Below are 12,363 nucleotides of genomic sequence, written 5' to 3'. Positions count from 1 at the left end.
GGGTTTGTGAGTCTGCGGCCTGTCCGCCCGCTGCCACATCCACATCCACATCCACCTCATCCTCAGCCTCAATTAGCTTATTGTCCCTGTCATTGTCAGCAGCAAAATGGCATCCGAGGATAGGGTGGGCACTGGCTGTCTCTGGGTGGCCCTTGGCCTCGCAAAATCCACAAGGAGCTTGCCAAGGTGTTAAGCCAGCTGAGCCGGCTGCCCCCAGCACCGAATCCTTACCTCTGTCGGGCCTTTTGCCGCTCCACGCCCCTGAAGGCTCTGCCTTAAGTCCAGCCGGCTTCTCTGGCCAAACCGGAAGAGTCTTACTGGAGTAAGATGCCCTCATGTGATCAGGTTCTTTCGTTTTAATTAGAATCGCACACCTAGTGAAGCCTGTTATTTCTTTACTAGGTAAACTTGGGAACTAGCTAGGAACATTACCTAACTAACACATTCATTAGGAAAACGGTGTCGAAATCGTTACTTGTGCTCTTTTTTCTCCATCGCGAGGACCCTGTCCGCAGTGAGCTTTTCTCTTAATGGTGAGCAGGAGTCGTTTGGTAGGAGTGCTTAGGATCAGGACCCGCAGAAGTCCTCGTTGGTAGCATTAAATGGAAATTACAGCCAGCCAGTGGACTGGTCAGAGGCCAGGGAAGAGCGGGGAGCGGTCTTTGGTAATTGTTGAAAAGCAAAGCAAATGTTATTGCCGAACAAACAGAACTGAAAGCCGAAATCCATTCAAATCGCACAACTAGCTTGCCTCTAATCCGAGCCACAAATAAGGCGTGTGCAGAGGGTAGGGGGCGTGGCAGGAGCGTAGGGGGGTTCCTTTGTTGGGCACACACATGCGGAATCCATAAAAGCTAGAGCTGAGCCTGGCCAGAAAAGGTACCCGTACTCGTAGTCAAGGACCCGTTCCGTTTCGATTCGAATGTTTCGAATTTCACAAATGTACACTACGAAAAAGATTATATTTCAATTCTGTTACTCTATTTAAATCAGAAATTTGTATTCAAATGCTATAAATTTTTAATCATTAATTTACAGTAAACCACTTTTCTGTTAGTCAAGACACATTTCCAGTACGTAAGTAATACAACTTCTGAAAAACTAATATTTAGTACTAACATTTTCGTAAACCGAGCTCCCAAATATTTGTAGTCAAGTGTGGCGACCTTGTTTGGTCTTGAACTTAGGCATTAACATTGACTAGAAAACAAAAATATAACTAGCGCAGGTTTCGCACTTCCCCTCCCCCGATCCACACTTTTCTTGCAGTAGGTTAGGAAGTGGAGCTTGGATTTCCTTTATATAGAAATACGTTACACTGCAGAGAATTCGCCTAAGTTGGATTCACAAAACGTCGCTAGTGATGACACTACCCCCCACTGGGCCGCCCTCATGCTGGTGATGATGCAGTTGCTCTACAAGATCAGCGATTCCTTCGACTCCTATGCTCAACGAGGGCAGCGACTTGTCCAGCACCAAAAGAGAAGGAGGCGTCTTCGGCTCGCCCTCCTCCATGCCGAAGGAGGGCATGCCGATCCCCTCCAGACACAGTTCATTGGAGGATCCGACCAGCTGGGAGTGCGTCCCGTAGACCTGCATCTGGGACTGCTCCATGCTGAGAATGCAGTCCGCCTTGAAGCTGTCGATCGTGAATTGGTCCACGTCCACGCTGAGAAACTTCATCTCGTCGTAGGCGGAGGAGCCATCGGTCATGTCCAAGCTCAACGACGCAGCGAACTCAAGACCCGGATGAAGCTGGGGATTCTGCTGCTGCTGCTGCTGCTGCTGCTGCTGCTGCTGGTGGTGATGACTCGAACTCTCGGCGTGAATCGGATCGGATGGAAGCTGTTGAGGCGGGTGCTGCTGGAGCTGATTATCGGAGTCCATCTGCGGTTGTGTATGCGCTTGCGTTTGAGGAGGATATGTGGACCACTCCATGGAGAGGCCGCTGCCACCCCTTTCCAGTCCCAGGTGGTCAATGTTGAGGTTGAGAAATATATTCGGCGATAGCCTGGAGGGCGACATGACCCCCGTGCCGTAGGAGGCCTTGAGTTCATTATCAAGGGAGTTCGAGGATTGCGGTGGAGTATCCGGCAATAGGGTTCCACCTCCACCTGAAATCAATTTAGGTTATAGGTAGGTGATAGGCACAAAGAAATTATTCCTTACCCAGTGCACTATCCAGTTGGCCCAGCACAGCGCTATCGTCGTAGGCCACATCGAGATCCAGCGTTCCCTCCTTATAATCTCCGCCAAGGCCACCGATCTTCTCCTGCTTGCGCCACTTGGCCCGCCGGTTCTGGAACCATACCTGCACCCTTGCCTCCGTCAAGTCGATCCTCACGGCCAGCTCCTCCCGGAAAAACACGTCCGGATAGTGCGTTCGCTGAAACGCCCTTTCCAGCTCCTGCAGTTGCAGTGTGTTAAATGTGGTTCTACAGCGATAGGGATTCTAGTATTAATGGTTATGTAGCCTCTCTGAATGTTTATAAAACTAGTCCAGTTTTTGGTTATATTCCGCGTTATATATATATGGTTATATACCTGTATCTCCGCTGCTTGCGCTTCATTGTGCCTTTGTCCATGCGAATCCTGAGCTTCCTGTGGGTGGGCGCAGATTTACGGTGTGGGTGGCGAAGTAGTGCCTACTGAGGTGTGGATCTCGCTCAATCTCAATATCTCCCTCGGCGAGGATGGGGCTCTTCAAGCGCGTCGTGACATAGTCGCCGTGTGTTTTTCTATTTTTTAACGATTTTCGTCGACACTTTGAGGGCTTCGCGTCGCTGCTTCTTCTCGCTTTTCCGCCTCGACAAATTCCACGGCGGAAAAACTGTACAACAACAACGACGAAAACACGGATGAAGTCTTTGGAGCAAGAAGGCAGCTGCAGGCTCAGCGTAAGTCCACCACCAGGGTAATCTGCATCTCCTCCGATTTCGATTCTGATTCCCAATCCCGACTTCCCTTGCTCGGATTTAGCTTCAGCTCTGGATGGCTAGGCGATGTCCGATTGTCCAGCTGTGCATGTCAAACCTTGAGCCACGGGCAATGCTCTTGCCTCGACGACGCGAATTCGACTGAGGAGGATTTTGGATTTCCACGGGGAACAGTGACAGTGCGTGCAGTCCGTCGACAGAAGCCGTAAAAGTCGCCCATAGTCCACTGGAGCTCGCACACTCGCGGGCTCCCTACACGTAAGGGTCTATACCATGTCTGAAAGGTCTGACCCGGTCTAGCCTCTTGGGCAGTCGTTGTAGCCGGGCTCGTTATGCCAGTGGCGCTGCTCCTGACCCAAGCTGGCCCAAGTGGGAGACATAGTGAGCTCATAATTTATGGCAACAAGAGTGCCATTCGTAGTGCCTTCAGGAGATGTGCATAGTTGCATATTGTTTAAGAAGTTACTTAACTTACTATTAGTTTTACTATCCTTCCAATATAAGCAGTTTATGAACACAAGACCTTAAATCGGAAATCTATAAACGAAGTGGTTTCCTCTATTGAGGGGAAATCCGGAAAATAAAATACCATCGGAAGTCCATTTTCACCCAGCCCCTCCACTCAAAAGTATGCTATGGAAAAAGTTTTCGGAGCCGTTTCGGAAAGCAAAAATCCAGAAACCCACCCTGGTCAACGTCATCGATGGAAGGAGATCACATTGCCCTTTGCCTCTGTATACATGTCTGGGTCAGTGGGCTTCTTTTGGCTACTCCCACCGCCCAAAGTCCTCCACCTCTGCCGGCACTTGAGGCCTTAAAGCCATTTCCCCATTGAAAGCAGCAGAGAAGTATAAATAGCCAAGGGACTCAACCCCATCAGCCGGGCCACTTGAGCTTGGCGTGGTTGCCATTGTTGTGGTGTCAACTGTTCAATCCATTGTTCCATTCTGTCCAGGTGACGAACCGTAATGGATGCTGCTGCTCCCATCTTCGTCACAAAAGGTAATCCGAGAGGCGGCTTTTGTCCCAAATGGATATAAAAGTGTGGATACTCCTTGGCCAGAGCCGCAGAAGGAGTATAGCGCTGGTCAGGCACAGATCGAGCAGGATGCCGTGGGTAAGTTCTCTCTGGATGAGAGCCGAAAAACCACAATGGAGGGAGCACAAGGATATACTCAGAACTTAATTCATATCAATTCCATTCCAAGTTGCCCATTTCCATTACGGCGCTGGCGCTGCTAAGCCTGACAAATAAAGGAAGCGCCAGTCAGTACGGCAGCGATGGAGGTTTTGACGAGGTAGTGGGTCTAAGGAGTCTGGAGCAACACGCGGAGGAGCAGCAACCCGATCGCAGTACATCAAAAATGCTCAGTGCCCTGTTCGGATTCAATCCTAGCACTCCGCATCCAACGGAGATTGCGATGGTCATGCCCCATCAGCTGCCGCCCATGTACTACAACGATTTCTATGAGGATCTGTTGACCACCAAACGTAACGATGTCCATTCCGCTGGCTGCGACTGCAAAGTTACGGTTTGTTGGCATACCTTTTAGCAGCACCAGAAGTTTATAATTATATTATTATCCTCCAGAACGAGCTCGTGGATCTGGGTGGTCTGCACTTCCCTCGTTTTCTGATGAACGCCGTTTGCGAATCGGGAGCTGGACGGGATCTGGCCAAGTGCTCGCATGGATCCAATTGCCGGCCACTGGAATATAAGGTAAAGGTCCTGGCACAGGCCTCTCAGCCAGATCACCCCTATTCGTGGATGAACAAGGATCAACCTTGGCAGTTCAAAACCGTCACCGTAACTGCCGGCTGCTTTTGCACAAAGTGATTGGATGGATGTGAGCAACTATCATATGTGAATGTGAATTACTTGTATATTAAAGCGCCAAAAAGACGTCAAAGTTGCTTTATTGTGGGGGAGATTCGATATGAAACAGATTATTTTTTGTAAGGCATTCATTCGATTCTTATACTAGACATTACTTAATGTAAATGTTTGAGCTTCCTCTTGTTTTAGGAAATTTCCTGCCCGGAATGAAACATGAAAAGTCTAACAAATTTGAAAATCGATAAGCAATTATGAAACGTTAAAAAGTGTAATAGTTAGAAACGTACAAAAAATATCCATTCCGCGTCAATTTAAAAATATTATGTACCTTGTTGAAAGTATGTAAAGTATTAGAGAGAGAATTCCGCTTCGCAAGTCATCAGGATAGTAATTGGAATTACTTCCCAACTGAGTCAAGGCACTTGGACGGTGTACTTTTAATTCGAGTGTGGAATCTACTTAGCTTATGGACGGCTTCGTTTAAATAATACAAAAAGCGATATGTGCTTTGTATAGCATAGGCTCTTGAAGCTAAGAGCGTGACATAAGCCAAGTTCCAAGACCTAATAGTGCGGTGAACAGGGTGAAACAAACTCCATAGCCTTGTCTTGAAGAGGCGCCACTCTGTAACAATTCGGATTAGTTGGTAGTCCCAATATGATGTATTTGTTACCCACAATAACAAAGTAGTTGCACCGATCTCCCTTGCAGCACTCATTGCACGCCCAATCCTCGTACCAGATGTGGGTACAGTACAGCTGCATATACCGCTTCCTCTTGGACTGGCACTGCTCCTTGGTCATGCATCTCTTGGAGACGTAGTACTGCTTCAGGGCACCCTCCGAGAAGTACGGCTGGGATCCCCAGCGGATCTCCGTGCCACAGACATTTTCAAAGGGCTCGCAGGTTTTGATGGTGTTCAGGCACTTTTCCGTGTTGCCCGTCTGGTTGGAGCACACATAGCACTCCAGACCGGCCACGAAGGTTACTAAAAATAAGTTATTTATTGGCGTGGTTCTAAATATTTTATAGGTGTGGCCCAAAGTCGGGCTTCAAAACAAAAAACTCACCTTGCGAACACAAGTACACTGCGGCGACCAACACCAGAGCTATCTCCCACGATTTCATCGTATATCTTGAGTAATTAACGCAATCGATAGATAGCGGATAAGCTCAAGGTAAATAAACGTTTTAAATTAACAAACAAAACCACTCCCCAAAAAAACATTAGCAACAAATGAGAAGAGCGTCCGTTTTACAACACCAACTCCAAGCCGCTTTGCAACACTGAACAATGCCAAGTGCTGCCACCTGTGGCGCTCAGTTGTATCAGCTTTTAAATGAAAATATAATTGGGAGAACTGTTGTTCCCAATATTTATAAACCAAAAGGAAGTAATAATGCTATTTTGAAAGGCAGCCAGCTCTAGTGTAGAAAAAAGCTTTGCATCTTGCTAACACGTTCCCGCCAAAATGGACAGATCTAGCGGTTAGCAGGCCATTTAGTCATCACTGATTCAGAGTGTTAAGTGCGCGCTTCATTTTCTGCGTGAGATTTGCAAAGGCATTCCGATCGCCACCTTCAGTGGTGCTGCTCCTGGACCAGACTACTGGATTACTACGACGCCGTCATGGCCAAGAGTGATCAGGAGTTGCCCGAAGGATTCCGCCAGCTAAGGACACAGGTTGCAGGTCACACATTCGAGGAAAGCAACTCGGAGGCAGTGGGTCTTCTGCAGGACTCGAAGGCCGGGTGCGTACTGAAGCCCCTCGGGAAGCCGGAGTGCGGCGAACGGGAACTGCGCTTCTATGAGTCACTCGCTAACGCAGGTGCTTCAGGTGATAATGACCTCCTTGCATTGCTCCGCGGTCACGTCCCCCGCTTTTACGGCCCCCTAAAACTGGTTGTGAATCGGCGTGAACGCACCTTCCTGCGCCTGGAAGACCTTACGCGATCGTACGCGAAGCCGTGCGTCATGGACGTCAAAATGGGTAAACGAACCTGGGATCCAGAGTCCTCGGTCAACAAACGAAAGCTGGAGGAGGCCAAGTACGTCATGTGCAAGCAAAAGCTGGGCCTTTGCTTGCCGGGATTCCAAGTGTATCTTCCCAAGGAGGAGCACACTCAGGAGACCACAATCCTGCGCCACGGGAAGGACTACGGAAAGAGCTTGAATGTGGAGGGATTCAAGCAAACTATGGCGCTGTTTTTCAATGCCAGCACAAGTGATTCCAAGAGCAGGAGAGCAGGATCGGAGCTGCTTTTAAAAGAAGTACTCCGCCAGCTGCAGGAGATCCTATCGTGGTTTCAACGGCAGCGCCTGCTGCATTTCTATGCCAGTTCTCTGCTCATCTGCTACGATTATTCAAGACTGGGCGACCCCTCGAAAAGCCAGTCCTTGATAAACGGCTATCACCAAAATGAAGATGATCCTGCCACTTGGGTGCGGGTCAGAATGATCGACTTTGCTCATGTCTATCCAGCAGAACAAGGTCTGCCGGACGAGAACTACATGTTCGGTCTGCAAAGCCTGATAGATGTCGTCCAATCAATACTCCACCGATGATGATCAAAGCGGACCAATATCACTAAAAGATGTAGGAGAAGTTCCAATCTCATTGCAATGAGACACTTTTGTATTATCGTCTAAGCCAAAAGATTAGTCCACAGTAGATGCCCACCTGTTTAAGGATTGCGGAGCTACTCTAAACGTAGAATAAAACCAGATTTTTTAAAAATTGTATATGTACTTCAATTCGAACTTATGAATGAGACTATGAAAGATGGTATTAATATGATGACTCATTACAAGAATATTATTTCCCATGAAATGACTCCACAAATATGAGAATTGGATGAATTCGCAATGAATCGTCTCTGTATTATCTGTAGAAGTTCTTCAGACGGACATTACAAATATTTACACTAAATATAAATCTATCTTATCTGTTTGAAGATAATAAGTCGCATGCGAATGTGATTCGAGATTATTCGTGTAATAATTCAAGATCCAATGATTTTCTGTACTTTGCGGCAGGAAAAGCTTTTTATAAAAATTAAAGAAAAAGATCAACTGACAGATTTGAATAGTTTGGATTTATATATTGGTATCTTAGAGAATCCTACTACTAGCAGATAAGCTATTACAATTTATAGCGTGTAATCCAGTTCGTACCGCTCGTACTGGTTCTTGGGATCATTAGTAATCCGCGGATAGCCGGCAATCAGAGCATCCTGACCTCCAATGTACAGCGAATTGTAGATCTTCCAGTAAACGTCTCTCACTTTGCGGGCGGGATGGAAAAGTCCCTGTAGCGTATATTGCAGGATTTTAATGGGTCCCAGAGATACCCTTAACCCGTCCACGGAATCCATGAAGGCTTGCACAAGATGGGGGGAAGTCTCAAAAATATTGGGCCACACGTAGTTGAGAAGGTGCGTCAAAGCATCCTCGCAGCCGAAACCATACACTCCCAGTGACATGTGCTTTATGGCAGAGCAGGCGGTTTGTCTGTGGACAAGATCTCGGTCCATGAGGGCATCTTCCAGAAGAGGACAGACTGCGTATATGTAATCCTTGCCCATTTCTCCGATGTATTCAAAGAGGAAGGAGAGGGACTTCAGAACACCATTCTGAACGTTTAGCTCGGGCACTCGGTACTCGTTCATCAACGCAGGGAGCACGGTAAAAGGCCGACAAGACTCGGCCACGATAGCAATGGCCACTGTGGTGCACACGCGGTTCTGTCGCTCCTGAACCTTGAGATTATTCAGAAGTGTAGCGAGCACGTCGTGGGGACCAATGGCCTTGGCAATGTAGCCAAAGGTGTTTACTGTGGCTCTCCTAATAGCCTTCTTGTGGGCCTTCAGCAACTCCAGCAGCTCGAAACAAATTCGCATCCACTCGCGAGCAGACACATACTCAGGTCCTCGATCTGCAATTCGTCCCACCAGGTCAATACAGTTCTCTTGCACTTTCTCGTGACGATTCTTCAGGATGGGCGTAAGTCGGGGCAGCAAGTCCTTGATAGGCGGTGTCATCTTTGTCATGCCAATCACGTTTACGATGGCTTTCAGGGCTCCCAGGATGCTACCCAGTACTTCGGGATACTCCTCACCCAAGTATTCGTAAAGCACAACGCCCAAGTGACCCATTAGCTTCTCCTCCTGGCACGTTTTCATCACTACCGCTATCCTCGATATCAGATCCGCCGCTTGCTGACGAACTTTCGCGGATTTGTTGTTTAACCGCCAGAGAATCGTTCCACAAATCTGGGGCAAATAGGGTTTGACTCGCTTGCCCAGCTGATTCACGATGGTGCCAAAACCATTCAGCATCACCACATCCTCGGTGGTCTGCTCCTGGAAGGCGTACAGAATACCATCGATGAGCTGCTCCTCCAAGCGCGAATCAATGTCTGCTGCTCCTAGGTTGCCCATGATCTTCTCCACTGTTTCCATCACCATTTTCCTGTACTGTTCGTTCTCGTCCTTTAGGTCATCCACCACACGATTAATGATCTCAGAGGCGCCCACCTTGTTGGCAATCTCCACGGTTGTGTCCACCAGCTGGCGGTAGTTGCGCCTGTCCAGCGCCATGCGATGATTCCAAAAGAACTTGAAAAAGTGCGGAAGAATCTCCTCTTTGATGTACTGCGGCTCCACACCATCGGTGGCACAACATTGCTTCACCACCTTTAATACAATCTTTTTCATTTCCTCATCTGGAGACTGGAACTCACGGATAAGAATCAACATCACTTCTCGAGTGTAGTAATTAGCGTACTCGGCGTCCATCAGGGGAATCAAATAGCCAATAGCTTTGAGGAAGGCGGCCAGACCTTTTCCGCGATGGGTGCGAATACCCTTCCAAAGTGGCTTCAGCACGGAATCAAAGGACTCAATGCCGTACGGAGTGGCGGCCTCTGCCAAAGCAGCAATAGCCAAGGCTGTAATTGTGCGTACCTTCTGCTGCTCGTCCACTAAACCGTGCTCGATAATCTCCACCAGAGCTTTAAGATGCGGCAAAATAGCACATCCCATTAGGATAGCAATCTGCTGGACGATTTTGATGCCTGTGTGGCGCGCTTGCCAGGATTTCTTCGACTTGCACACGGCTTTTAAAAAGGGCAGTAAGGAGGGAATTCCCAAAGCTGAGGCGACAACGGCAAAGGCACGCGCTGTGGTGTTTCGGACATACTCATCGATGTTGTCAATATCGGGTCTCATAGTGGAGATCATGGTGGCCAAACCAGCGGCCTTGGCCAGATTGGAAATGATTTCTCTGCCTTCTATGCGGGCATAGTGATCTTCATCAATCAGCAGCGGTTCTATGACCACCAAAATCTTGTGCACATAGGGTCGCACCAAATCGTCCAGTTTGTACAAAACACGGTCAATTACCTTCACTAGTAAATGACGCTCTTGATCCTCCAATGTGGGCGACATAAGCAAAGGAAGAATCTGGTTAAACAAAGGTCCTGCTCCGAACTCCCTTGCTTTGTCCGTAATCTGCCTCAAGGCCGACTTCCTCATTGGCGGCGAACCGTTCTTGATTGTCAGCAGTAGCTTCATAATCTTGCGCTCCTTAAGTTCCTCAGGCGACAAAGAATCTTCGTTTACGTCTACAAGGAGTTTGTCAAAATATTGCGCATCCTCGGGTTTCATGAAGGGTAGATTTTGACCCTTTGGTTGGTTATCCATGAATTTGGCATTCTTATCTTCCACCTGAATAAAGAAACCGGCTGGAGTGCCAGCAATCGGCGTAGGTGTGGCCATTAGCTTCCTGCCCGGAGTGCGCAGTGGAACATATCCAGCTGGTGGAGGTAGAATTTTGTAACCAGGCGGAAAGATTTGGTCCAGTTCTTCGTCTGTGTAAGGCCTGTTTCTCTCGTCGATCTCCTTCTCCCAGCGATAGGCTTGCAATTGCTCGGGCGTCATGGCAGCCAGGGCTCCCGCAGAGGGCGTGGCCATGGCCATTGCCTTGACTCCGATAGGAGTACTGCCTCCGGGCGTCAGCATAGGTGTAGCATGTCCCGGAGTCGCATGTGGCGTCATACTGGGGGTCATGTTTGGAGTCATGGCACTAGCATTTGTGGGCGTTATAGCAGGCGTGGCGTTCGAGGGTGTTTCATCCCAGCGAGAGCGACGTTTGGAGGCACCAGGGGTGGACTCGATTGATATGCTTTCCACGCCGGCTCCGCTGCCTGTGCGATCTGGCTTTGGAGTCTCGGCCCATCCGCTGTGTCCGGGAGTCTCACGCTCCGTTTTTGGGGTTTCGTCCCAGCGATTCCGGCGGGCCGACTTCTCGTGTCCAGGCGTCTCGTGTCCTGGGGTCATAGCGTGGGCCGGTGTGGCGTCCCAGATGCGGGTGCCCAGTCCCGGAGTTGCTCCTGGCGTCTCGCTGCCCTTGTGACCCGGAGTCTCATCCCAACGGTGGTCTCCAGGAGTTTTCTGCGGGATCGTTCATTAAACATAAAACTTCTCCTAATTGAAAATGAAAATACTTACATCTTCCCAAGTGGGGGTAGCTGCGCTGCTTGGTGTAGCCACCTTGGCCGGAATAAAGCTGTCGCTGACCGTCTGGTCCCATCTGCCTCGCTTTCTGCCGCCGTCCTTTGGGGCAGCCAAGTCCCCATTAGAAGCTGACGATGATGTAGCGGTCTTCACCAGAGTGCCCTCCTTGGTTTTCTCCAGGATTCTTCGGCGGAGCTCAGATTCCTCGCCCTTCAGCATCTGCTCCCGCATGATGTCCGTGTAGGTGCGGGAGCCCACATCAGGGGTTTTTCCGCCCTCGGCAAAGGGATCCGCTCGCTCTGGGGAGATGATAATGCGACGTCTCTTCTGCCTGTACTCGTCCTCCCTATCGGCAATCGTAGGACGCCTGCGGTCTGCCATGGGATCCACATCCTCCTTTCCCTGGGTTACATCCTTCAGCACAGAAGCTGGCGCCGTGTAAGTGGTTCGTTTCTGGGACACAGGGAAGCCGTCGTCCTCATCCTCATCCACCTCCTCCGCATCGTTGGCTGCAATGGAGGTGTTGTACCCCTCGTAGCGCCCCTTCCCCTTGGCGGCATCGTCGTCGTACAAGTCGGTGTCGAAGAATCCTCCACTGTCCAACAATCCCACGCCGGCTGCCGCGGCTGTGGTCTTGGCCAGCTCCGTCTTCTTCTCCTGGATCACGCTGATCTGTGCCTCGATATCTGTGGAAGAAAAGTGGTTGAAGATAATTGATTTTCATAGGAGACCACCAGCCAGAAAAACCGGGCGATCCACATTGTAGTGTGCTGTTGTTTCTGGGGCGCATATAAAGTGCTCGGGTATTGCCAACGCCGGTGGTTTTCAATCGTACGTGTTTATTCCACTTACCTTCATGTGTTCGCGGTATATTTTCCATTTTTATAAAAACTTTACCAAGAGAAGACAGCGTACATGTAAAACCAGTGTTACCAGATCATTGAACCTGGTACCAGTGTGGTCGAGTATATAATATCATTTACATCATATCGACCAGTGTGTTATCGAGTTTGGGGAAACATTCGATTCCTTAAAATGGTCCTTTTTATTTCGCCTGTTGATGAAATACTAGTC

General features: G+C 49.1%; 5 protein-coding genes across 5 annotated transcripts; 2 read left to right on the top strand and 3 right to left on the bottom strand.

Moving 5' to 3' along the window:
- Window positions 1-959: 959 nt before the first annotated feature.
- On the bottom strand, window positions 960-3,094 carry LOC6526329 (homeobox protein orthopedia). Its single transcript, XM_002087415.3, has 3 exons — window positions 2,545-3,094; window positions 2,170-2,435; window positions 960-2,114 (listed from the first exon to the last, which is right to left on the bottom strand). The coding sequence occupies exons 1-3, from the start codon at window positions 2,583-2,585 to the stop codon at window positions 1,345-1,347; spliced, it is 1,077 nt and encodes a 358-aa protein (XP_002087451.2). The 5' UTR covers window positions 2,586-3,094; the 3' UTR covers window positions 960-1,344.
- A 134-nt stretch (window positions 3,095-3,228) lies between these two features.
- On the top strand, window positions 3,229-4,839 carry LOC6526328. The gene is made up of 3 exons (XM_002087414.3): window positions 3,229-4,053; window positions 4,145-4,468; window positions 4,528-4,839. The coding sequence occupies exons 1-3, from the start codon at window positions 3,967-3,969 to the stop codon at window positions 4,771-4,773; spliced, it is 657 nt and encodes a 218-aa protein (XP_002087450.2). The 5' UTR covers window positions 3,229-3,966; the 3' UTR covers window positions 4,774-4,839.
- LOC6526327 lies at window positions 4,812-6,031 on the bottom strand. Its single transcript, XM_002087413.3, has 3 exons — window positions 5,844-6,031; window positions 5,451-5,761; window positions 4,812-5,397 (listed from the first exon to the last, which is right to left on the bottom strand). Exons 1-3 carry the CDS (start codon window positions 5,899-5,901, stop codon window positions 5,305-5,307), a joined length of 462 nt encoding a protein of 153 aa, XP_002087449.1. The 5' UTR covers window positions 5,902-6,031; the 3' UTR covers window positions 4,812-5,304.
- A 242-nt stretch (window positions 6,032-6,273) lies between these two features.
- Window positions 6,274-7,511, top strand: LOC6526326 (inositol polyphosphate multikinase). Its single transcript, XM_002087412.4, has one exon. It carries the CDS (start codon window positions 6,404-6,406, stop codon window positions 7,337-7,339), a length of 936 nt encoding a protein of 311 aa, XP_002087448.1. The 5' UTR covers window positions 6,274-6,403; the 3' UTR covers window positions 7,340-7,511.
- Window positions 7,512-7,854: 343 nt separating this feature from the next.
- On the bottom strand, window positions 7,855-12,297 carry LOC6526325 (splicing factor 3B subunit 1). The gene is made up of 3 exons (XM_002087411.4): window positions 12,142-12,297; window positions 11,284-11,975; window positions 7,855-11,226 (listed from the first exon to the last, which is right to left on the bottom strand). Exons 1-3 carry the CDS (start codon window positions 12,167-12,169, stop codon window positions 7,924-7,926), a joined length of 4,023 nt encoding a protein of 1,340 aa, XP_002087447.1. The 5' UTR covers window positions 12,170-12,297; the 3' UTR covers window positions 7,855-7,923.
- Window positions 12,298-12,363: the final 66 nt, after the last annotated feature.

Source organism: Drosophila yakuba, chromosome 2L, assembly GCF_016746365.2.
Source record: "Drosophila yakuba strain Tai18E2 chromosome 2L, Prin_Dyak_Tai18E2_2.1, whole genome shotgun sequence".
Classification (NCBI taxonomy): domain Eukaryota; kingdom Metazoa; phylum Arthropoda; class Insecta; order Diptera; family Drosophilidae; genus Drosophila; species Drosophila yakuba.
Note: the sequence above shows the minus strand (reverse complement) of the source record. Positions and strands in the feature narration are given on the sequence as shown.